Source organism: Dermacentor silvarum, chromosome 2, assembly GCF_013339745.2.
Source record: "Dermacentor silvarum isolate Dsil-2018 chromosome 2, BIME_Dsil_1.4, whole genome shotgun sequence".
NCBI classification, from domain to species: domain Eukaryota; kingdom Metazoa; phylum Arthropoda; class Arachnida; order Ixodida; family Ixodidae; genus Dermacentor; species Dermacentor silvarum.
In genome coordinates this window covers 236,895,874-236,918,408 of record NC_051155.1, presented here as the reverse complement: position 1 = coordinate 236,918,408, position 22,535 = coordinate 236,895,874, and the positions used below count along the sequence as shown (strand labels likewise).

General features: G+C 44.7%; 1 protein-coding gene and 2 non-coding genes across 3 annotated transcripts; all 3 read left to right on the top strand.

Moving 5' to 3' along the window:
• Positions 1 to 7,447: 7,447 nt before the first annotated feature.
• On the top strand, positions 7,448 to 22,397 carry LOC119442900 (translation elongation factor 2-like). The gene is made up of 9 exons (XM_037707953.2): positions 7,448 to 7,602; positions 9,294 to 9,508; positions 9,996 to 10,189; positions 11,184 to 11,392; positions 16,788 to 17,118; positions 17,441 to 17,792; positions 19,744 to 20,254; positions 20,962 to 21,487; positions 21,936 to 22,397. Exons 1-9 carry the CDS (start codon positions 7,600 to 7,602, stop codon positions 22,127 to 22,129), a joined length of 2,535 nt encoding a protein of 844 aa, XP_037563881.1. The 5' UTR covers positions 7,448 to 7,599; the 3' UTR covers positions 22,130 to 22,397.
• LOC119443263 (small nucleolar RNA SNORA57) lies at positions 18,230 to 18,385 on the top strand. The gene has a single exon (XR_005190222.1). It is a non-coding gene; the product is annotated as a small nucleolar RNA SNORA57 (small nucleolar RNA).
• LOC119443262 (small nucleolar RNA SNORA57) lies at positions 20,432 to 20,585 on the top strand. Its single transcript, XR_005190221.1, has one exon. It is a non-coding gene; the product is annotated as a small nucleolar RNA SNORA57 (small nucleolar RNA).
• Positions 22,398 to 22,535: the final 138 nt, after the last annotated feature.

Genomic DNA, 22,535 nt, shown 5'->3' with positions numbered 1-22,535 from the left:
GTAATAGCACGCATGTTTATTTTTTACTGAGCACACACCTTTTGTGGGATTTCGTTATAGCAGGAGAATACTCAATTGAATTAAAGCACGACCAACCAAGCTTTAGATCTACTTCTTTATATTCGATATATCTGTGTTTGTTATACAGTGTAGACCGCTTATAACGTAAGTCGCCGGAGTCGCGAATATCCGCACTATAACCAAAGCAACAATTTTCAAGGCCCGCACATATGCAAAACATGTGCACTGAGCCGCCACGCGTATGTGACAGTCGAGGAATGTGGCTAGAACGTTTGCATTCACTCTACAGTCGAATCTCGTTAATTCGAACCAAATCACGCGGCGGCGCCTCCGACTGGCATTGCTCCGGCACCGCCATAGAGTAAAAGCTTAGGAGAGACCCCTCAATGTCGCGCGCGAACAAAAAAAAAAGAAAAAAAAAAATGCGGCGGAAATTTCACCCTCTCTCAAATGGCAAGGTCGCCGATTCTGCGTTGCGCCGGAACATGCGTGTACGTGCCGACGTCTCAGCCACGCTACCGTAGCCACGCGTAGAAAATGGCAGTGAACCCTTCTTTCTCCTTTATGCTTCGATCCTCTACTTTCTAGTCACGTGTTGACCTTGCGCGCTGCGGCTACGGCGCCGAGGGAAGCAGCGGCGCTGTCCACTGTACCCAGGCCGGCCAACGAAACTGCCCATGCCGGCAAACGCCCGCTTCCCGATAACGGCAGAAAACGAAACTTCGGGGAGCTGGCGCCGGGCCGGCTGGAGCGGGGGATCTTGCACGGCGGCGGGCGCGCACGGTAAGAGTCAAAAGTGAGGGAGCCACCGAAGCGGCGGAGTTGCGGAGGCGAAATCCGCTTCCCTGCCGCCCTCCTCCCTCACATTTCACGGTCTCCGCGTGCGCCCTTCGCCGTGCCGTGCCGGCGCCGCCCGCTCCCTGAAGTTTCGTTTACTGCCGTTATCGTGAAGCGAGCGTTGGCCGGCGTTGGCAGTTCCGTGGCCCTCGCTCGCTATGCGCGCCGTGATATTTCACGACTCGCACTCAAGATTCTGGTTTCAGCCTCACTGGCTGTTCGTGCGCACCACGTGCCCTTCTCCTCCACTTCCGTCTCTCTCTCTTCTTCAAGCACTCCTTGGGGCGCCCGTTTGAGGGGAGTGTTCGCCATCTCCGCTGACTTCCGTACTCCCAGGCAGCTGCACTGTAACCGGTATTTCGTTTCCCGCAAATGCACTATAAGCGATAGTGTATACATGGAGTGCTATGGGAAAATTAAGGGGAGTCTGAAAAGACCGCACTATATCCGGTCCTGCACTATAAGCGGTTACATTATAAGTGGTCTATACTGTATTTATGTCTTGCAGTGGACATAAATATAGGCTGATGATGATGATTGGTGCTAGAGGTAGGTGGCGCTGCCGCATGGAAGTCCGAATGATCGCGCAGGTCTGAAAAATCAGTGGTCTGAAAGATCGATTGGTGACTGTATTTGACATATCTGCTACGAGAATGTATATCTTGGGGCCTGCGCAAACGAAATTTTGCCTCTCTATAACCAATACAGTGTTGGATCCCGTATTTTCGATTTCGTTATAGCAGGAGAATACTCAATTGAATTAAAGCACGACCAACCAAGTTTTAGATTTACTTCTTCATATTCGATAATTCGATATTCAATTGGAAAAATATTAGCATTTACGAATAGATACTATTCGATTTGAAGACAGAATCGAATAAGACACTATTTGAATCATTCGAAAGTTTCGAATATTTGCACATCTATGTTCATTATATTGAGGTTCGACTACTGATAAGGCATGTTTGAAATAATAAATAGGGGTGTGCAAATAGTGATTTTTGAGACCGAATCAAATACGAATTGAACTGTCCCAGAAGCGAATTGAATTGAATATAGAATAATTTTCGAATAATGAACAGCCGTTATCGCAATTAATATAGAACGATGTTCACATCCCACCTATCTTAAAATTAGCAAGCTTCTGTCATTACATAGTGTCGGAGCGTTGTTTATTAAAAGCACAAATAGAGCATTAGGAGCAAACAAGTAGTTTCTTCACATGCATAAAGCTCTTCAGAGTGTGCGAATGATCGCTGTACAGGCTACCTAAGTGACGTAGCCTACTCCACTGCAAAAGTTCTCATGTTTTATGTCAACACTATGCCTGCGGGGGTGAAAATTTACCGTCCTTTCGCTCCAATTATATGTATATTTGGGCGCGGTTGATGTTCCGAAATATTCGAAAAGTATTGGAAAAATATTAGCATTTACGAATAGATACTATTCGATTTGAAGACAGAATCGAATAAGACACTATTTGAATCATTCGAAAGTTTCGAATATTTGCACATCTCTAATATTAAACTGAGTTGGCCTTACTATTTCTTTTAACTTATATGCTCTCATGCGTGCATGCAATGCACAAGGACATTGTTACCATATTTACTCATGTACGATTTGCACCTGATACGTTCAAAATCAAAATTTCTGAGGGAAAAAAAATGTTTCATCAAAGTTGCCTGCCCCAAAGCATGCAAGCATGTCACTGAAGCTGTACACCTTCCCTAGTCCGGAGTGACTGCGGCACATTTTCCCCGTGCAGTACCCGAGTGCTCTTTACAAGTTAAGTCAGGCAACTAGAGCGATGCTCTCGCACATGTTGTGGGAGTGTCCTGTTATAGCAGCTAAAATGACAGTAGCTCCGGAGGCTCTTGCGTCGAAGTGGGCCGCCGCTCTGCGCAGCTCCAACCTCAAGACACAAGAGTGGGCAGTCCAGCGGGCCCAGGAGGCGGCGATGAGGCAAGGCCTCGAAGTCCCCTCATGGGAGACCCAAGCCCGGGTCATTGAACTTTGCTGGATTTTCAAGAAAGTTGTTTCCATCCATCCATGGTGACGACTTAGCCACATAGGGAGCAGGAACAATGAATGGAGTGCAACTTTATCAATGGTGCTGAATCTAGTGTTCAGTGAGTGTTTGCATTATTCTGTATATGCTTTGAAACCTTGTGGAGCTGGCAGTGATTGATGTTGCTCCGAAGTGCGTGCAAGACGAGTTAATCACATTGAAGGCAGTCATTGTAACGGACGCCCACACTGCCTGAGCAGACCACAGAGAAGTGACACTGATCGCCGAGTTATGCATAGCATCATTTAATCAGCCAGCAGAATTATATCTCGTGGAGTATCCCTCGTTGGCCAGTAGATACCTTCACACGTAGGTATCGCTGAAAATGAAGAGGCCGATCGACTCACTTATGCTTGTGCTCACAATGAATATGGCTGTCCAGAAATTCTGTGTAGGCTTTACGATGCTCATCTGTTGGTTTATCGATACCTCCTCAAGCAGCACCCAGACAACCAGCAGGATCCTTTCCTCCCCGTTTTCGTGGTCAAGGCTTGCCTCTTTGTGCTACAGCTCTATTGCTTAAGGTTGGCTCTGTCCTGATGTCTGAACATGTATACCGGCAAGGACATGTACAGTCCAATGTGTGCTTCTTGCGGTTCCTGCAAAAATCACCTTATATTAGAGTGTCCTGCTTTCCTTGCTCAGAGCACGTTGCTACTAAGGGACTATAGTTTACTTGGCCTGCAGTGTACGACCCCTGATCATTGCGTGTATCGGAGTGTTTGTACATCTCGAGATGACCAGGCTTATCAAACCCTGCTTACTTTTCTACAAGAAACTGGCTTGGCTTGCTATTTGCGAGAGACTGCAAGGGACGAAATGTTTTGCAAATTTTGTTTTTGTATATTTTTCTTTTGTAATTAGTGCGACCTATGTGCATGTTCTGTTCCTACTTGCGCTCTCAATGCTTTGTCGTTTAGTCTTTGTAGCCAGTGATCTTGCTCTTTCTTCTTTACTTTCCTTCTTCAACTTCCTTTTCTTTCCCCTCCTTCCTGAAAAAAATAGGCAGGCTTTGTGACCCTCTCATTGGCAGTTGCCAACCTGCTCCTTCCCTAATTCCCTCTCTGTGCCATTGTTTGTTTTCGTATCAAATAACTATAATAAGCATTGTTTGCTGTTTTAATGGTTAGTCATATAAAAGACTGGTTTAAGGGCTGCACCCTGCCAAGACTCTGGAAAAATGCTGGTCTTTGACAAGTAAATTCGGTAAACTGGAACTGCAATGAAAAATTATGCCATATTTAATGAAGTTAAGAAGGGCAGATTACGAAAGATGTTAAATTCTGGTTCATTATATCAAAGTCAGATTGTATTTGCTATAATTTTTTCATTAAGTATTTTGACAGACACAAATGTTGCCATGTTTGGCTGTTAAAACATGGCTGGATATACCTAAGGTCCTGCGTTTCTGGGTTTTATATTTTTTGAAATTCTGGGGGTAAAAACATGGTGTTATTTTTAAGGAGGAAACCCAAGGAAAAATTGGTGTTTTGTTGTCTGGCAGCCCAAAATTGGGGACGTTTCTGGTAAGTTTTGGAAATGATTAACGCAAGTAAAGGCCTCCTTTTGGACACAAACGTTTTAGTACTTAATCAAAATCACTCACAGGAACATGTAATGGCCGATAGAGTTGCTCACACATTAGGTGATGGACTCATCTCTACAAATCCTCGTTGTCAGGCATTATTAGTACATTAAAAAGAAACCATATTAACAAACACAACAAATAAAGACGGATTTGGTGATGCCTTCTTTTACTTTGGTCACACTACTTCTTTACCAAAGGAAAACAGTACAAGTAGCGCACGTGGGGTGTTATCAGGTTTTACCCAAAAACGAAGGACCCTGTATATATACCCTCAATGTGCGAAGCTGTTTGGGCTAGCTTGCAAACAGTAAAGTATTCGTGCCGACACATTTGGAATTGCCAATGATAACCTAGTGGCGCTGACTGCAGCAATGAGAATTCTGTTAACAGCGTAGCACTGTCAGTATAGCAGCAAACGGTGCCCGACATTTGTTTTGAAACATCTTTAGAATATTGAATTCATTATAAGTGCTTAAGATTAGTCACACTGACAATGGAAAAAGAGCAACTTGCATTTGAACATTAATTAAATGAGGTTTTTTCATTTGAATCATCCTACAGAACTCGCTATTTTATTTCACACCATCTTGTTGCACTATTTGTGGGAGAGTGGTGCCCCCTCTCTTCAGCCCTTCCCATTTCTGAGATTGCCAGCACAGTACAGGAGGCCTGCTCCACCCTTGGTCTATGATCAAAACAAATCGCCTTCCCTAAGCAAAAAACAGGTGGGGATCCAATTCATTTATCGAAGACATCAGGTAATGACTTAAAAATATCAAGCAAATTGAAAATGTCAACCAGCCTACACTAAATCACACCAAATGCAATGCCTGAAAAGCTGCAATTTGTAGCACTCTCCAGAAACTTCACTGCAATCATGTTTTCTTCATGCACAACTTTATTTTGTAGCACTGATATGCCTCATTTGCCATGTATATTTGTTGCCCTGTCTAAAATAAAAAATAGGCAACCAGTCAATCAATAGGCAATCAATTGGAAGCCTTCACTGGGTAAGTTGTACAAAGTATGAATGGCTGGTAGGAAGCAGTTGCAGATGTATCCTGCTTAAAATGATGCCACTGGCATCAATAGGATGTGTCAGCGCATTTCACCACAAAAGTAATTTAAACTGTGCTGTGTAAATTAGCAAGAGCGAGTCTGTGTTTGTGCACACACCGCGACACAGAGCAGGTCAGGTCAGGATAGGTACATATACAAACATGTAGTTTACTGGCTACTAATACACGACTACTCTAATGCATGGTGACATATAATGTCAATGGGACAACACATGTCTTCCTTTAAGCATGCGACGAAAAAGGATTTTTTTCCCATTTTTAGTCGAGATGCGTTTCTTGAAGCCAGACTTGGTGATTCTCTTGTGCTCGCTTGGACGTGGAAAAAAGCGATGCACTGCATTTCTCACTTGCTGTAACTCTGCTGATACACCTAAGGGCTGTAGCAGTTGGCCAGACTGTGCTGATAGGCCCTTGTATCTGGAAAATACAAGTTTACAAATTGACACGTTTATGCTTTGCACAATACAGTGAGACGGTGCACACTTGAAACTGGCAATAAAACTACAAGCACTGTGAAAAGTGTGCACACAAAATAAATCTGCCTCTGTGAGACATGCACTCTGTGCAGTCAATGTATTGCCATGTTTCCCATGCAGTGTAGGATAATACTGACAGCTATAATTAGAGGTAAGGAAGACCTGGGAAAGCATTGATGCTTTCCCAGGACACAGCAGCTGTCCTGTATCCTTCCTCGTCCCTGTTAACTCGTTTACATCTTTTACTGATAATGAGTGACCCATGACTGCAAATGCTCCAGTTGGCTTCATATTACACTTATGAAGCAGCTATCACAAGGATTAAGTAATTGTGACTAGAGGTTTCTCAGTGCTTGAACATATCCTGAAGTGGTCAAGGTAAGTCTATAAGAAGCTTTTTTTTTTTTTAACTAATGCTATTCTATGCAAATTTGACACGCACACTGGCCTGCTCTACGTTCTTGCTCTGCTTTGCACTCATTTTTACTAACACTCAATATAGCAGTGCTTACCCTCTCATCATTACACCTAAAACGCAGAGCATCGGTAATACTTCTGGTTATATTCTTCTGGTTATATACTTCTGGTTGATCTGTACCATCGCATTCCAGAAGAGGTTATTTGGCCTCAAAACGGCATTGTCGGTTGTATTACCACAGAACGTCAAGCCGAAGCAAGTACCATGTGTGGTATCAGCTTAAGAGATAACGCGTAGTTCTGGCAAGCCACGGTGCGACAGACACATGCGATGACCCCGGCTGCATCTGCTTTAACTGAACGAAAATATTCAATGGGTTTAGGATCCCTCACGTGGCCACTTATCATGCGCAGGACACACTGCTTCAGCAAAGACGAAAACTCAAGAAGGTGAATTCAAACAGACAAACAGATCATATTATAACATCTTAAACGAAAACACAGCGTAGCAATGCTCGGGGAAAACGCGTTGGCTGCCGACACAAGGAGCACAACTCACATCACGTTGAGGCACCTGCCGGCAGCTCCAACTAAGCTTGTTAAAGTTGACATGACACTTCTATCGTCCCACGGCAGAAATGCGAAGTCAGGAGATGAGCCAGAAAGCCCGATTTATAGGCAGCCTCCAGAAAAAAAGCCTACAAAACAGATGAAGAAACACGCATTATGGCATTAATCATGGAGGTAAATTCTCCATTTGTAACGGACGCCGCCATCTCGTGATCTCAACCGCATTGGGTCGGCGTGTCAGCGCTACGGTTACTGGTGCTACGTTCAGTAAACTAAATGCACGTAATAACACATATAGCTCACACTAAAAATATAAACAAATTATTGCAAACCTATGCAGAAAACACTGAGATTTTTGAGGCTATATATTGGACGTTTATTAAAAACTGCCGCGACAAAAGCAGCGCCCCAACAATAAAATCTGGCCACACAGTGGTTAACCTCGCCACCAGCCTTCCCGTTGCTCAGTCCTTTTCCCCCGTATCCGCCATAGTGGTACGACCGAAGTTCTATCCATCGGAAGAAAAGACTTAAAAACTCAAGATGGTATGTGACATCCTTCTCCAATCTTTGTCAATCCTCATGTATAGTATAATTGTGAACACATCTAGCACCGAATTTTTCTTAGTAGACATAATTTTTGTCTTATGCTGGCTGTCCGCTGTACCGGAGTCTGCCCGGCATTATGTCCTTTAGGAAACAGAAAAAAGCCCCATTCTTTCCCGGGTATTGCGAATGACGATCGCTTATTGTGAGCAGATATTATTGAGCGTGTCGTTGCAGCTACGCACAGACCTTGTTGACCTTTAGCTGCCGGAAGCAGGGAAGAGTTGACGTTCAGCTGATGCTGATGGCGCGGATGTCATTCGACGTTTCGTTGCCTCGGGCGATGACAACGATGCCGACGCGTTGTCACTTCTTTTGTTTACTTCTTTTTTTACTTTCTAGACTGTGGTGCTTTCCTGTACCAGTGAATGTGCAGATCGCTCACATAACTCGACCCCTTGCGCTGCAGTTGCACGCCAAGATTCTCAGATTTGTAATCAATGAAAACTCGTTGCTAACCGACACTGCAATAGTCTGCAAGTCTTAACAGTCGTCTGTAGCGCACACATAACAAAAATTTTTAGTCTACTTAAGTTTGCATGCGTTTCTCAGTTACCGGGGATGTATGGCGAAAAAGTAGGTCGAACTTTCGGTCCAAGTGCACCGACACGTGGCGAGCTGGTGATCTTGACATTGCGATGTCGTCCATGATCGCAACGGGAAGAGAAAGCGCTTGTGCGCGGTGGGTAGCTTAGTTTCCTTGATGGTGCTGACGTATGGGAGCCATGTGGCCTGCTGGAAGGGGCTTGTTTGCGCTATCCGGCTGACTCGGGGTGTGTCGCTGCTGACCTAGCCTAAACCCTAGCCTAGATCTGTTGACACCGTGTAGCATATTGCGCCGCTTTTCGAGCTTTCTGCCTGATGCTACGTCATCTGGCTTAGCTCGTGGCGATATCTACCATTGCGATCGTCGGAAAAAGTTTGAATTTCACTGGGAATTCGCTGTGTGACTGGAAATTATGGAGGCTCCAACAGATAAGATCAATCACTTACGTGGTTAGCTGGAAGAGATAAAGGACACGGGGTATGGATGTTGCGAATGCGGCAGCAAAGCCAAAATAGAAAATGGCGTCAGTAGCAGCTTTATTTTAGCAATGTACTGTACCTTTGTTATGCAAGCTCTACCGTTCAAACGAATTACGTTTTGACTAAGATAAAATTGATTGGTATAGGATGAAATAGGTGCTGCCATGGTCACTAGAAAGCCATGCTCTGCTCACAGGTCTCACACTTGTTAATGAAATCCTAGTTTGGTCGGAGCTGTTGCCTGCTTGTAAAAGTATCTGCTGGTGGAAAAGGCTTTTATCATTTAGGGCATTACACATCAGCACCTGTTTGTAAACACCGTCTGAAAGGAAAACCTGCTATATAATATAGTTTAGAAGTTAGACATTTAAAACAGGGCTACAGAACATTGACAGAAGCAAGCTTCACTGTGGATCTTTTGCTTTCTGAAGTGCATTAAAATGTGAGTTCATGAGTGACTACCCCCCTAAAAAAATCCTTTGCCATTTCATTTTTGGCTCAATGGAGTCTTATGGTTAGTTTCATAACCTGAACAGACAAGTCATTTTCATTGTTTATTTATGTTTGTCTGCTACCACTTTGCTTACAATCGTTGTGGCCTGCAGGTGAACTTCACGGTGGACGAGATCCGTGGGCTCATGAACAAAAAAAAGAATATCCGGAATATGTCCGTGATAGCCCACGTTGACCATGGCAAGTCAACACTAACAGACTCCCTTGTGTCCAAGGCTGGCATTATCGCTGCTGCCAAAGCTGGCGAGATGCGATTTACAGATACCCGCAAGGACGAGCAGGAGCGCTGCATCACCATCAAGTCAACGTGAGTGGTAGCACATTTCCAAGAAGATTCTGACTGGTGTTGCACAAGTCTGTTGCCAGACTAAGGTTTATAATACTGGCAAATGGAGACCTCGGGAAAGTACCTGAGATTATAATAAAGTGCATTGCAGGATCTCCATGGCACCCAAGGGGCAGCAGGGAATCGGCTGGAACCAGGGCTGTCTTTGGGTTAGAGCGTGAAGGGGGGGGGGTGCTAATCGGGGGCAATATTGGCTGTCTATACAAATTCTCCCTTCCCTTGTGGCCTGGCAGAGGAGACGGGCTTGTATTGGCAGTCATGGGACTTCTGCGACACCAGTCGTAACCTTGTGTATTTTCAGAGCTCCAGCACAGTCCTGGCATGGAGATGGATCTATGTTTGCCTAAGTCATAAACCAACCAGCTCAAATGTATATATGTGTCTGCACTTACTTTCCTCTGCCATGATTACCGAGTGTTTGCTTACTGTGAGGCCTTTCTTTTACCAGGGCGGTGTCCATGTACTTCGAGTTGGCTGACAAGGATCTGATCTTTATTAAGGAAGATAACCAGCGTGAGAAGAATGAGAAGGGTTTCCTCATCAACCTTATTGACTCCCCTGGCCACGTCGACTTTTCCTCGGAAGTGACTGCAGCCCTTCGTGTCACCGATGGTGCCCTCGTTGTCGTGGACTGTGTCAGTGGTGCGTATTGTGCAGGTCTTTCACGGCTGCTAGTGCACACTTTGCTTTAAATAGCCATTGCATAGATTGCATGGCTCTAGTATTATACACCAGTGAGCGCAAGTGTATGGACTACAGGTTCGCTGAAAAAACTTCACTTAATCATAAGTCAGATGCACAAATCAAAATTGCAAGATTTAATTACCTTTATTAGTTTTCCTAATAATGCAACCGAAATTAAGCAATAGTTAGAATTCTGGTCCCATTTTTGCGGGAAGGTACTAAAGCTACGAAGCTGCGATTTGAAACTAATAAAGGTATATGAATGTAATTCCTTAAAAATATCAAGTGGAAGTTCCTTAAACTTTATCCAAAATTTAGCTTCCTTGAGCGTGTAGTTGCCGGGCTGTTTACAACAGAAGTTTGCGATATTTGGCAATCTTCAAAAGGAAATTATGCAAAAATTCAACATTATTTTGCTGCGTCTAGGAAATAAATATCTCCTACAAATAAGCCGCAATGCAGTAAATGCGGTAGTTTCTTCTAAATATGGTCGCAACTGAGGCAGTTTGCAATAACCATGTATCTCATGCTTGTTCTTGAAAATTTATTTTTAAATCACATTAACCAATTTCTTTATATTAGACATAGTTAGAATCTACAAGCATTAAGCTTTTTTTTATGGTATATATGACAACTTTATATCCTAAGTGGGGGGGGGGGAGCCAACACAGTTGCTCCAAAAGTACTGAAAGCGTGGGGGCTCGTGCCGCCCGAGTGGGACCGTTACCTTAAACTCCGAGGTTAACTTACGGAGAGAGGGACATCGGCATTGAGGCTGAAACTTGTTTTTGTTTTTCGTCCTTGAGAAGGTAGTACTTGGTGTTGAGTTGTAGTACGTGGGAAATTGCTTTGCAGGGCTGTGAACATACAGAGTTTAAGTTCGTACATTTCTATAAAGAGGTGCTGCAACGACAAGCTTCAATTGGCTAACCTCTTTCTTGCATCCTTGCAGGTGTTTGTGTGCAGACTGAGACAGTGCTCCGACAGGCCATTGCAGAGCGTATCAAGCCTGTGCTGTTCATGAACAAAATGGATCTTGCTCTGCTGACACTTCAGTTGCAGCCCGAGGACTTGTACCAGACTTTCCAGCGTACGGTCGAGAATACCAACGTAATCATTGCCACCTATGGTGATGAGACTGGCCCGATGGGCGACATCAAGGTGTGTGGCAAGTGTGATTTAGCAAGAGCACTGTTCTTTATTTTTACTTTTTTTATTTTGCTGTGGTCACAATTTACCTGGCTATCTCTCGGAAGACTGCATTTTATACGCGGACGATGCCTATATTTTCCTTACAGCTAATACAGAAACGGATCATTACAAAAAAAAAAGGCAATGATTTCCTGCTAAAACTGCCTTCAATCTGTCTTCTCGCAAACAAAACTAACTATATAGTTTGCGCTGCAAAAAATACCCGACTAATGAACGCTAAATCATTAAACTTCAACAACTCTCCTTTGGAAAGGTTCCACGAGACTAGTTTTTGGGAGTCTACCTTGACAGTCAACTAAAGTGGCATAAACATATCCATAAACTACACTAACCATCCACAAGAAAATTCTAATACTGTATAAACTCCATAACATTTTCCCTTTGAACACACTCCATACTTTTTATGTCGGTTTTGTACATTTGCATATTATGTGTGCTATTACTTTATATGGCCTCATGTACCCCACCACTTTGTTGCCAATTATTGCAGCACAAAATACAGCACTTTAAGCTATTCTCTTTCTAAAAAGAGTGGGCTCGATCATATTCGTCTACCCATTACTTAATTTACTACCCGTGAAACATTGCATTGTTTACCACTTGCATTTTGCTTTATAAAATTATGTACAAAATTGTACTATGTCCTTTTGTAAAAATTATCAAAATACCACATGCCCTTTATCACCAGTCACCTTGAAAACTAACCGTTCCAAAATCTCCCACAAATTATGGGTCATTTACATTCTCGTGCCGCATCGCAGCTCTGGAATAAATTGCCAACAGATCTAACGGCACAACAGCCATACATCAGCTACAAAACTAACCTTCGCTCTTTTATGCTCGCGTCACTTGCTTGAGTATGTACCATATTTGTACTGTCTCACATTTTTTCTCACGCGCTCCAGTTTTTATATAACAGCATATCACATAGGGGCCCCCTTCATAACTCCTACGAGAGTTATAAGGCCCCCACCTTTATATAATGTATTTGTGATATCATAGGTTAGCAGAATAAGCCGATACTCATATTCGCTTACTTGTATTTTCGCAGGCTATGATCTCGCTCACACTTGTCAAAACTCGCTCATGTTCCTACTCGCACCCACTCATTCACGTTCGTTTTCTTTCATCCGCACTTACCTGCACCATTTACCGTATTTACTCGAATCTAGGCCAACTCCGATTCTAAGCCGACCCCCCAAAAGTTCGAAGTCCGAAAAAAAAAAACAAGCTTACCTCGAATGTAGGCCGAACGAAAAAGCGAGGACAGCATTCGCAAAATGAAACAGCATTTATTAAATTTGAACATGCCGAGATCATTCTATGTCACCATCGCTGCTAGCCTCGTCGCTATCTTCCTTACTGCTGACATCTTCAAACAGTGCGCTATATTCAGTACCATCCAGCGCATTAGAGATGCTGCATTTTTGGAAGGAGCGCACGTTGCGGCGCACGCAAAAACCATCTCTCGTGGCCCCCTCCAACGACAGACCGATGCCGAAGTTCCGCCCGGTTTGAACGTTTGACGATGCCTCTACGGCTAGCACAACTACCGTATTTACTCGATTCTCACGCTTCCTCGATTGTAACGCGCACCCGTTTTCCGTGAGGAAAAATTTGGAAAAATAGATTTCCTCCCGATGCACTGATGTTGCGATGAATAAAAAAAGTCGCAGTTTCGCCCGAAAGGCGATGCATCGAATGCGGTAGCAAATTAGTAGACCGCTATTAACAAGCACGGTGTCACGCGCGCTCAAGCAAACATGAACACACCTCGCTCGTTGACCGCGGAAACGAACTGTCAAAACGCTGGAGACGAAGCGCGCCTTCATGCTCGCATGCCTCTCGCTTCAACGCGGCCAAGCCTGATAGGGCCAAGCCTGATCGTATCGCCGGAGTGGATCGTCGCAGATTACGTCCTGCTTCGGTCCACTGAAACCGTTCCACATTGCTTTGCTGGCGAAAATCCTCTCCTTCTGTTTGCGCCAGTCCCGCTCGCAAGTTTCGGATTCTCCGAACGCCCGTGATGCGGCCCGATTTCCGTCCGTCTCCGCACAGATGATCACTTTCCTTTTAAATGCGGCATCATGATGAACTCAGTACTTCATGCTGATAGATAGAGCAGACGCTGAGAACGTGAAGACAGACGGTAGACTATTGCCTAAGCACGTGTACTGCAGCACACGGAGGAAGCTTCCGCATGCTATGGTAGCTAGGCACGACGCGCGTGCGAGGCGATCATTTTGAAATGCCGACGCAGATTTAGGGTCGTGTTGAAAGTGCGCATTAGATTCGAGTAAATGCAGTATTCGTTTAGAAAGCGGCACTATAGTAGCATCGCCCATTTGGTGCCATTACGATAACGCCACACCGCGCGCCGATGCTGCACCATACCGATACTACCGATACGACGCAGGTCAAAATGGCGACGTAGCTCGTGTACTTCAGCTGGCTACTGGCGCGGCTAGTAGCGGCTGCGATACTGACTTTTCTAGATGGCGCTAACTATGCACCATATTTATCAGTTTCAGTTAAAAACTGGCGCGTTTTTTAAAATCCTCGAATCTAAGCCGACCCTAGAGTTTCGTATGTGATTATTTGAAAAAAACTATCGGCCTAGATTCGAATAAATACGGTATATTCATAGTTTGGTCCACTCCCACTCAGCGGCAGTTGCTCACGTTCATACTCTGGTCAACTCTCGCCCATGGTCACTCGCCCGCGTCTGTGAAATTGGTGGGGAGCGAAAATAAGTCTGGCACTCGTCAGTGAGTATGCAGACCTCTGGTGTGGGTTAACTTGTTGGCACACTACGGCTTTCAGCAGCTTGCTTGTTTGAATGGCAATTTATTGTGTGCATTGCGTAATGGCAGACCCCGCTCTATACGGTGCAGTCCACCTATAACAATATCAAGAACGAAAAATCCCATCGTTATAACTGATCATCGCTATATCTGGACTGCCGTAAAAGAAAAACTGTAAAAAATTGTAGTAGAAAGTAGGCTGTGAAAAATAAATTGTTTATTTATACCTCGAAATATCATCTGAATCATTAGGCGCGCTGAAATAGAAATTTGAGCTTGCATTTGCAGAAGATTCGGATTCACAACTGCCATGTGCATCGCGTCCAGCAGCTGCGTGAACACTGATGGCTATAATTTAACGTGCATAAAATCGATGAGCGACTCGATCGCCGACATTGCACTTTGGTTGAACATCGGGGTCTGTGTCAATGACGGGCCATTGTCAATCTCGTCGTCACTGCCACTGCTGTCGTTGCCTCATTCGCACAAACCTGCCGCCTGTCGGGGCAACAATCGCCCCTGCGGAGAGCTCTTCGCAGAACGAGGCAGCATTATCTGCACTGAGAAACTCCTCCATCGAAGTCTACATATTTCGTCAGTAGCGACGTGCCCCCAGAGTTCGGTAAAGTTAGCGGCTTCCACCGTGTTAGTTTCACCTATGAGGGTTTCGTCCTGGCGTACAGAGCCTGCTTTTCCATTGATCGGCATGACCACTGCTTCTAGCCTTCATGACCGTGGCACTCCCGGTTTTCATAATCGTCGATATCATTGCCTGCACGAGCTTGTACTTCTTCGAGTCTTGCAAAATTTGCAGCTTCATCTTCAGAGAAGTAACGAGTACTTCATAGGACACTCGTATTGTATAGACCTTTTCATCGGGCGAGGAGGAAAGGGCGCGCGACTGACCCTTTCCTCCTCTCTGGCTTGTGCGAGCCTGTGCGGTGCGGCTTGAATGTGTTGCCGGTCGTGCATATGTTGCCAGTCGGAGGTGTTTTAGCTAGTTCTGAGTGCATTTAATGGGATGTCAGTTCTTACGAGGTCATCGAACAACCACTGTGTAGCCTTTAGGTGCAGCAGTAGCTAGAGTATCTGGAAATTTCTCTTGGATGTGCAAAAATGCGACGCGCATCATCAGCCGCGGTGTGTGTATGTGTTGTGAACTATATGTTGAATGTATCGGTTTTCACTCGACGAAGAGTTGTAAAACATTTGCATCAGCCACCAGCATCGTTCTCACGCATTTTAAGTCTAGTAGACTTCAAATCACTATGCATGTCTACGTTAGCCTCCTGCAAGATGCTGAAGGCTTTGCTCAACACAGCGATCACTGCGGTTGGCAAACAAACATGGTACACACAATTGCTTCGTGCTTAGATCGGCATTACATTTTTTGGCCCTGTAAGGCACAATATACAAAGGGGATCGCGTAAAGAGAATCCAGCAGCTATTTGTGAGGACACAATTTCCGTAATGTGGGTGAATGCGTCGTAAATGGCTGAACTTGGGAGACTGAAAAAAAAAAAAGTTCATATGTCCTCCTTTTGCGGCAAAATAAAACGGAACACTTGATAACGACGCAGTAAGACTCCGCATGGTCGTGCCGCATGCTTGGACCACTTGAACCATGCGCTATATAGAACAAAAAGATCTATAACACAGTATTTAGTACTGCCTCGGGCGCTGGCACGGTCTGCAGCTGGTCTTTCGACCACTCGAAAAGTGCAATTCACACTGTAGGGTATGCGGTTATTAACCAAACTATTTTATTTGTAGGCGGAAACCTTGCCCAGCAAACAAGGCAGTCGCCTAGTGTATCTACACAAAACTTGAATGCTTGTCAAAGTAAACAGCACGACTTATTCTCCAGCAGAACGGTACCCACGCTGTTAGGATTGTCAAATGTTTCGGAGCTACTCGTTGCAGCTAAACCAGAGCTTAGAATTACAGTGGTGAGAATGCTGCAGTAAGGTAACATTCGTGAAACGAATTTTCAGAAATACCTAACTGATATCCGAGGCTAATTGTAAGCTCAAACAAACGCGCCCACCTCGCACTGGGTGCTCAGTTCGTCCGCCCTAACACCAGCAGTTACTGCAGCCGCTTAATTACTTTAGACTTAAATTCCTTCACTACGCCTCACAGGACCATTTCCCACGTAGAAGACGCCATTTCATGCTAAATACACCGCGCGAGTGTGACAAAAAAAAAAAAATCCACCAGAAACTGCCGCCAAGCGTATACCACAGCATACAACACTGGCATTTGCCCAAGCCAGCATGCCAACTGCCCATAGATGGCGCCACTGCCTACGCAATGGCGGCGCCCATGAAAAAACGGTCTATACTTAGCTGCATCCTATGGCGTTAAGTGTTTGGGGTATGACAGTTTAAATACTTCTCTGAAGTACCTGAAGCTTGTGCATATCATGTGACACTTCCTGCGCAGGGCATGGTACAGCTAGGTAAGGCAGGTAATTGTGTGTTTCTTTAGTCCTTATGTCCTTGCAGAGTTAACTACATGACATTACTTGTGCTCTACAGGTGGAACCGTCCAAGGGCAACGTCGGCTTTGGGTCCGGTCTGCATGGCTGGGCTTTCACGCTGAAACAGTTTGCTGAAATCTACGCAGAGAAGTTCAAGATTGATGTTGACAAGCTCATGGGTCGCTTGTGGGGTGAGAACTTCTACAACCCTAAGACCAAGAAGTGGGCCAAGAGGCCTGATGAGGACTACAAGCGAGCTTTCACCATGTTCATCTTGGACCCAATCTACAAGATCTTTGATGCCATCATGAACTACAAGAAGGAAGAAACTGCTCGTCTCCTGGAGAAGCTGAACATTGTTCTGAAGGGGGACGACAAGGACAAGGACGGTGAGTTAATTGACTGTTTTGAAGCAGCATCAGACGCAGAAGTAATGTTGTACCCGATACGAATTGTGGAATTTGGATCAGAAATTGGAACCTGCTTAGGTCTGAATATGTATTTTTTATTCCAGAGCATCAGTTGCATTAAACATGCAAGGAATTTAGGAAGGGCAGATAGAAATATTTGGCCCACATGCTGCTACTTTGTGGGATCAGAGCTATGGTGTTTGATTCAGGCTTTTCATTTGCTGGGTGACAATTTGTGCATTTAGCTACTCTGATGATATTAGAGAATTGCCTGTTATGAATTTGTTTTGCATCCCTGCAGGCAAGAACTTGCTGAAGGTGGTAATGAGGACATGGCTTCCTGCTGGAGATGCGCTCTTCGAGATGATCACAATCCACCTTCCATCTCCTGTGACGGCACAGCGCTACCGAATGGAAATCCTCTACGAGGGTCCCCTTGATGATGAGGCTGCTGTTGCTGTAAAGGGATGCGACCCTGAAGGCCCACTAATGATGTATGTCTCAAAGATGGTACCTACATCAGACAAGGGCCGCTTTTACGCATTCGGACGAGTCTTCTCTGGTGTTGTGTCATCTGGACAAAAAGTCCGCATCATGGGCCCAAACTACACTCCTGGCAAGAAAGAAGACTTGGCTGAGAAGGCTATTCAGAGGTGAGCATCCGCACCCCGACAGAAGTGGCAAAATGTAGTCCCAGAAGTAAAGTAGACCTCCACATAGCATCTGAACTATAGTACGGTCCTATATTAGTGGCTACACAAGTGTAGGTTTGGCAAGTCGCTTTACAGCTAATGACTTGCGATAAGGTGTCAGGTTCATTATGTTCCTGCTGCTTTCTTTGGCATCTCCAGTAATAACTCCTCCAAAAGGAAATGGCGTTTTCTATTGGTGGACCTCACTTATGTTTGTGTTCGATATTGCATGTTAACAGCGTGGGGTTTGCAGACACATCTATGGTGGCTTAGCAGTTAAGCTTGCGTGGTGCTGTCAGTGGCATGTTCATACTGTTCAGGATGCAGTGAGCTAAAATCTCGTTCTGCTAGTTTGTCTCCGTACTGTAATGTTTGATATGGAAAACAATTTTTCTTCACCTCTGTCTTGGCGGGTCTTCTTGTTGTCAAAGAAGTTCCGAATGCTTACAGAGGGATATAAAAGGATGTTGGGTCTCTTGCCTTCGGTGCCTGCTCCCCATTAGCCCCCTTGGGAATGGATTGAGCAGGTCCCATCCTCGACGGGCCCTACAAGCAGCAGTTACTCTGGCCTCAATGCAATCTTGATTGTGCTAGAGGCATATTTTAAATATATGCTTATAGCATGCTTTACTTGCTGGGAAGTTTTACTAAACAGCCAGAATGAAGAGATACTTGCCTAAATAAGTGTATCGGCAGTTCTTTCAATGTTTCTAGTGCATTCCCGAATTTAAGGAGACTGGAATGCCCGTTTGCTGTTTTTATACATTCAAGTGCCCTGCTTTGTGTATAACTGCTGAAGCATTGCTGCTGTTGTGCTTATGTATGAATGAAATCCTCTGCTTTTTATCTTGTTTGTAGGAATTAGGGACGCGACTGCAAATGACCTACTGAAAAACATTCTACCAGAGTTGTACACAGTGTTATTGTTTTCAGCTTGTGCAGTACAGTTTTAGCAAATTAACTGTAAGCAGTACTAACTGCTGTCGTCTTGGTATTACCATATTTATTTTGAGGCGCTCAATTATAAAGCCAAATGTAGCTGGACACCCGAGAGAAAGAACTAAGTATGCACACTAAGGGTGAAATAAAGTAGCCAACTGATTATTCACTCAATGAACATTGCCCCAAATATCAAATAATTTAAAATCCCCAGAATAATTGGTGTGGCTTATAGTACGTCAATTTCACCTTGAGGTGGGTTCACGGCAGTGCAAATTTCAGTCTCGAGGTGAAATTCGCATATACTCAGCACCCAGCCTTTACTGTTAAGTTTTGAATTCTCGGCCTGGGTTATACATACGGTACTGCCTCACTTGCTAAGGTTTCTTAGGTGCTTTAATTTGTGCTGCCATCTAAATTGCCAGAAATTTGGCACTGCCACCGCCATATTGAAACAGTAACTCAATCTATCAGCCTCACTTTGATGCTAACATTTCTTGGAAAAACCTCTCCTTATATTTGAATATTTACGGTATGTAATGAGATGCAGGCTTGCACATTGGCTCAGTTAAAGTGTGATGGTTATGATTGTCTGTGCGATGTGCCTTATCAAGAATTTCACGACCTTTGATATACTGACAAATTGAATTTGATTAAAAAATTACGATTGTACTGTGATGTTAGAATTGATGTTATCACTGATTCCTGAACTCCTAATTTGTGTTCTCAATTAAACTGCAGTTTTTCCTTAGTAGTGTCAATTTTGAGGTGTCTGATCAATGAACATTTCCCAGCTGAAATTGTAATTGAAAAATAGTTTTTTAAATTTACATGGTCAACCAAATAACAGCTTTAGGGTAGGTTTCACACATGTGCCTTTCTTATCTATCTAAATGCTCGGATTACTAGTGACAACTCGCATTTTGGTTCAAATTTTTCATCGTTCCTATTGCATATCCTGTTTCTCGTTCAGGACTGTTCTTATGATGGGCCGCTATGTGGAGCCTATTGAAGATGTGCCCTGTGGCAACATCTGTGGTCTGGTCGGCGTCGATCAGTTCCTGGTCAAGACAGGCACCATCAGTACCTTCAAAGATGCCCACAACATGCGTGTCATGAAGTTCTCTGTGAGCCCTGTTGTGCGTGTGGCGGTGGAGCCCCAGAATGCCTCCGACCTGCCCAAGCTTGTGGAAGGCCTGAAGCGTCTGGCCAAGTCGGACCCTATGGTGCAGTGTATCATCGAGGAGTCTGGAGAGCACATTGTGGCTGGTGCTGGTGAGCTGCACCTTGAAATCTGTCTCAAGGATTTGGAGGAAGATCATGCAGGCGTCCCGCTCAAGAAGACCGACCCTGTTGTCTCGTACAGGGAGTCTGTCCAGGATGAGTCTGGCATCATGTGTCTCTCCAAGTCTCCCAACAAGCACAACCGTCTCTTTATGAAGGCTTGCCCGCTGCCTGACGGCCTTCCTGAGGACATTGACAAGGCATGTACCATGTTAATCTGAACTGCAGAAATGCGTAAATATTCATGGATGTCGTGCTTACAGGCTGGACATGTCTGCTGCTTGTTGATTGGATACTTTGGTGTTTGCAATATCAATAATGACTGGTAAGCATAAAACACACAAAGTGCTATGCTTACCTCTTATTTTTTGGTTAATCCTCTGTCTTGGCAATCTTCTCTTCTACTACTGGAGAAGATTGAATGCTTACAGAGGTATATTGATGAGGGTTCTATGCCTTCGGTGCCTGTTTGTCGTTTAACCCCCTTGGGAACGAAATGAACAGGTCCCATCCTCAAAGAACCCTACAATACACTGTATGACACCTTTTTCAGTAGTTCGGAACAAGGCCCTTTTGGGTTTTGATGAAATTGATCGTGTGTGCAACTTGTTTGCTTTTAGCAATGCAAGGTTTGTTTCTATTAACAAATCTATGGTGTTGCACTGATAAGCATGAGGTCGCAGAATCGAATCCCAGCTCTGGCGACCACGTTTCGATGGGGTCTAAATGTAAACATGCCCAAACCCTAGAATTCTGTTCACAAACAAGTCGCAGGACGTCTTGCAAATCTTCAGAAAGCCTTAACACAGTGCTTCATTATAACTTTCTTGCATTGACTAGCTGAGCAAAGTATGCAAATGAGAGTATGCCATTTTGTTTGAAATTTCTTGCTTTTAATTTTTTGCAGGGTCAAATAAACCCACGTGATGATTTCAAGATCCGTGCCCGTTACCTATCCGACAAGTATGAATGGGATGCCACAGAGGCCCGTAAGATCTGGGCATTTGGACCTGAAGGCACAGGCCCCAACCTGCTTGTGGATGTCACCAAGGGTGTGCAGTATCTGAATGAAATCAAGGACTCTGTTGTTGCTGGTTTCCAGTGGGCCACCAAGGAGTCTGTATTGTGTGAAGAAAACATGCGCGGTGTACGGTTCAACATCCACGACGTCACCCTGCATGCTGATGCTATCCACAGAGGTGGTGGTCAGATCATCCCAACAGCCCGACGGTGCCTGTATGCCTGCATGTTGACTGCGGCGCCAAGGCTTATGGAGCCTGTGTACCTGGTGGAGATTCAGTGCCCAGAAAATGCTGTGGGTGGCATCTATGGAGTGCTGAACAGGCGTCGAGGTCACGTTTTTGAGGAATCCCAGGTTGCCGGCACACCCATGTTCGTGGTCAAGGCCTACCTGCCCGTCAACGAGTCATTCGGTAGGTTCCTTTTAGTTTCAGTGCAGTGTTGCCTGCAATTTGAGCTCGAGGTAGACTGCAGGAGAGATCTGGGTACAGATGGAGAACAAGAGCTTGAAGTGTTTCTAGTGGATTTAACTTGGCAAAGCCGCCTTTTCGGAATGTTGCTGAACAATGCTTCCTCCCTTATTACAAGCATGTGTGTTTGGCGGAGCCATATGAACAGTGTTTGGTCTGGAAAATGAGCGTTGTTAGTATCACAAACATGGGTGGTTTGTATTTGTACTGAAGCTTTAGATTTTGTTGCATGAGTTGTGCAGGTAAGTTTAGCGTTTAAAGCTTTGGTGTTGATGTGCACAGAAAAGTGAAATGCATTGCAGTCCAATATGGTAGTAGTGATGCCCTTTGACTAGACACAAAATATTTTTTATTTGCTAGGGAGATGTTTAAGTTTAACCTGTTGTCGCAGGCTTCACGGCTGACCTGCGTTCCAACACCGGAGGCCAGGCCTTCCCGCAGTGTGTGTTCGACCACTGGCAGATCCTGCCTGGTGACCCCCTGGACGGCAAGTCCCGCCCCTACAACGTTGTCATGGAGACCCGTAAGCGCAAGGGACTCAAGGACTCGCTGCCAGACCTGGATCAGTACTTCGACAAGTTATAATCGCTGGCAAGCCTAACACCGCGCTTATTACTGGCCAGTTCTCGTCGCTCCGTTGGTCTGCCTTGAGTTTCTTTCTTTTTTTTTTTTTAACACTAGGAGATGAAGTTTTATGTAAAGATAATGGAAAGAACCGACGGTCTATCCTGCACTGTGCGGAGACCTCATTTTATTGTTAATTTTGTTTCCTGTCCCGCCGTGTCTTGTCAGAACGTTGGTTACGGGCGCACCTACAGAGCTACACCACGAATAAAAGATTTGTGGGCCTTCACCTTTGTGTTGTTGCAATTTTTCTTCAAGAATGCGGCCGGCAATCTGCGGCCGACTCTGGAACTGTGGAAGGTACGTAATTTTGTCGATACGCCATTCGTTATGAAGAACCATTTATGAAAGCACCGGCGCAAATAGT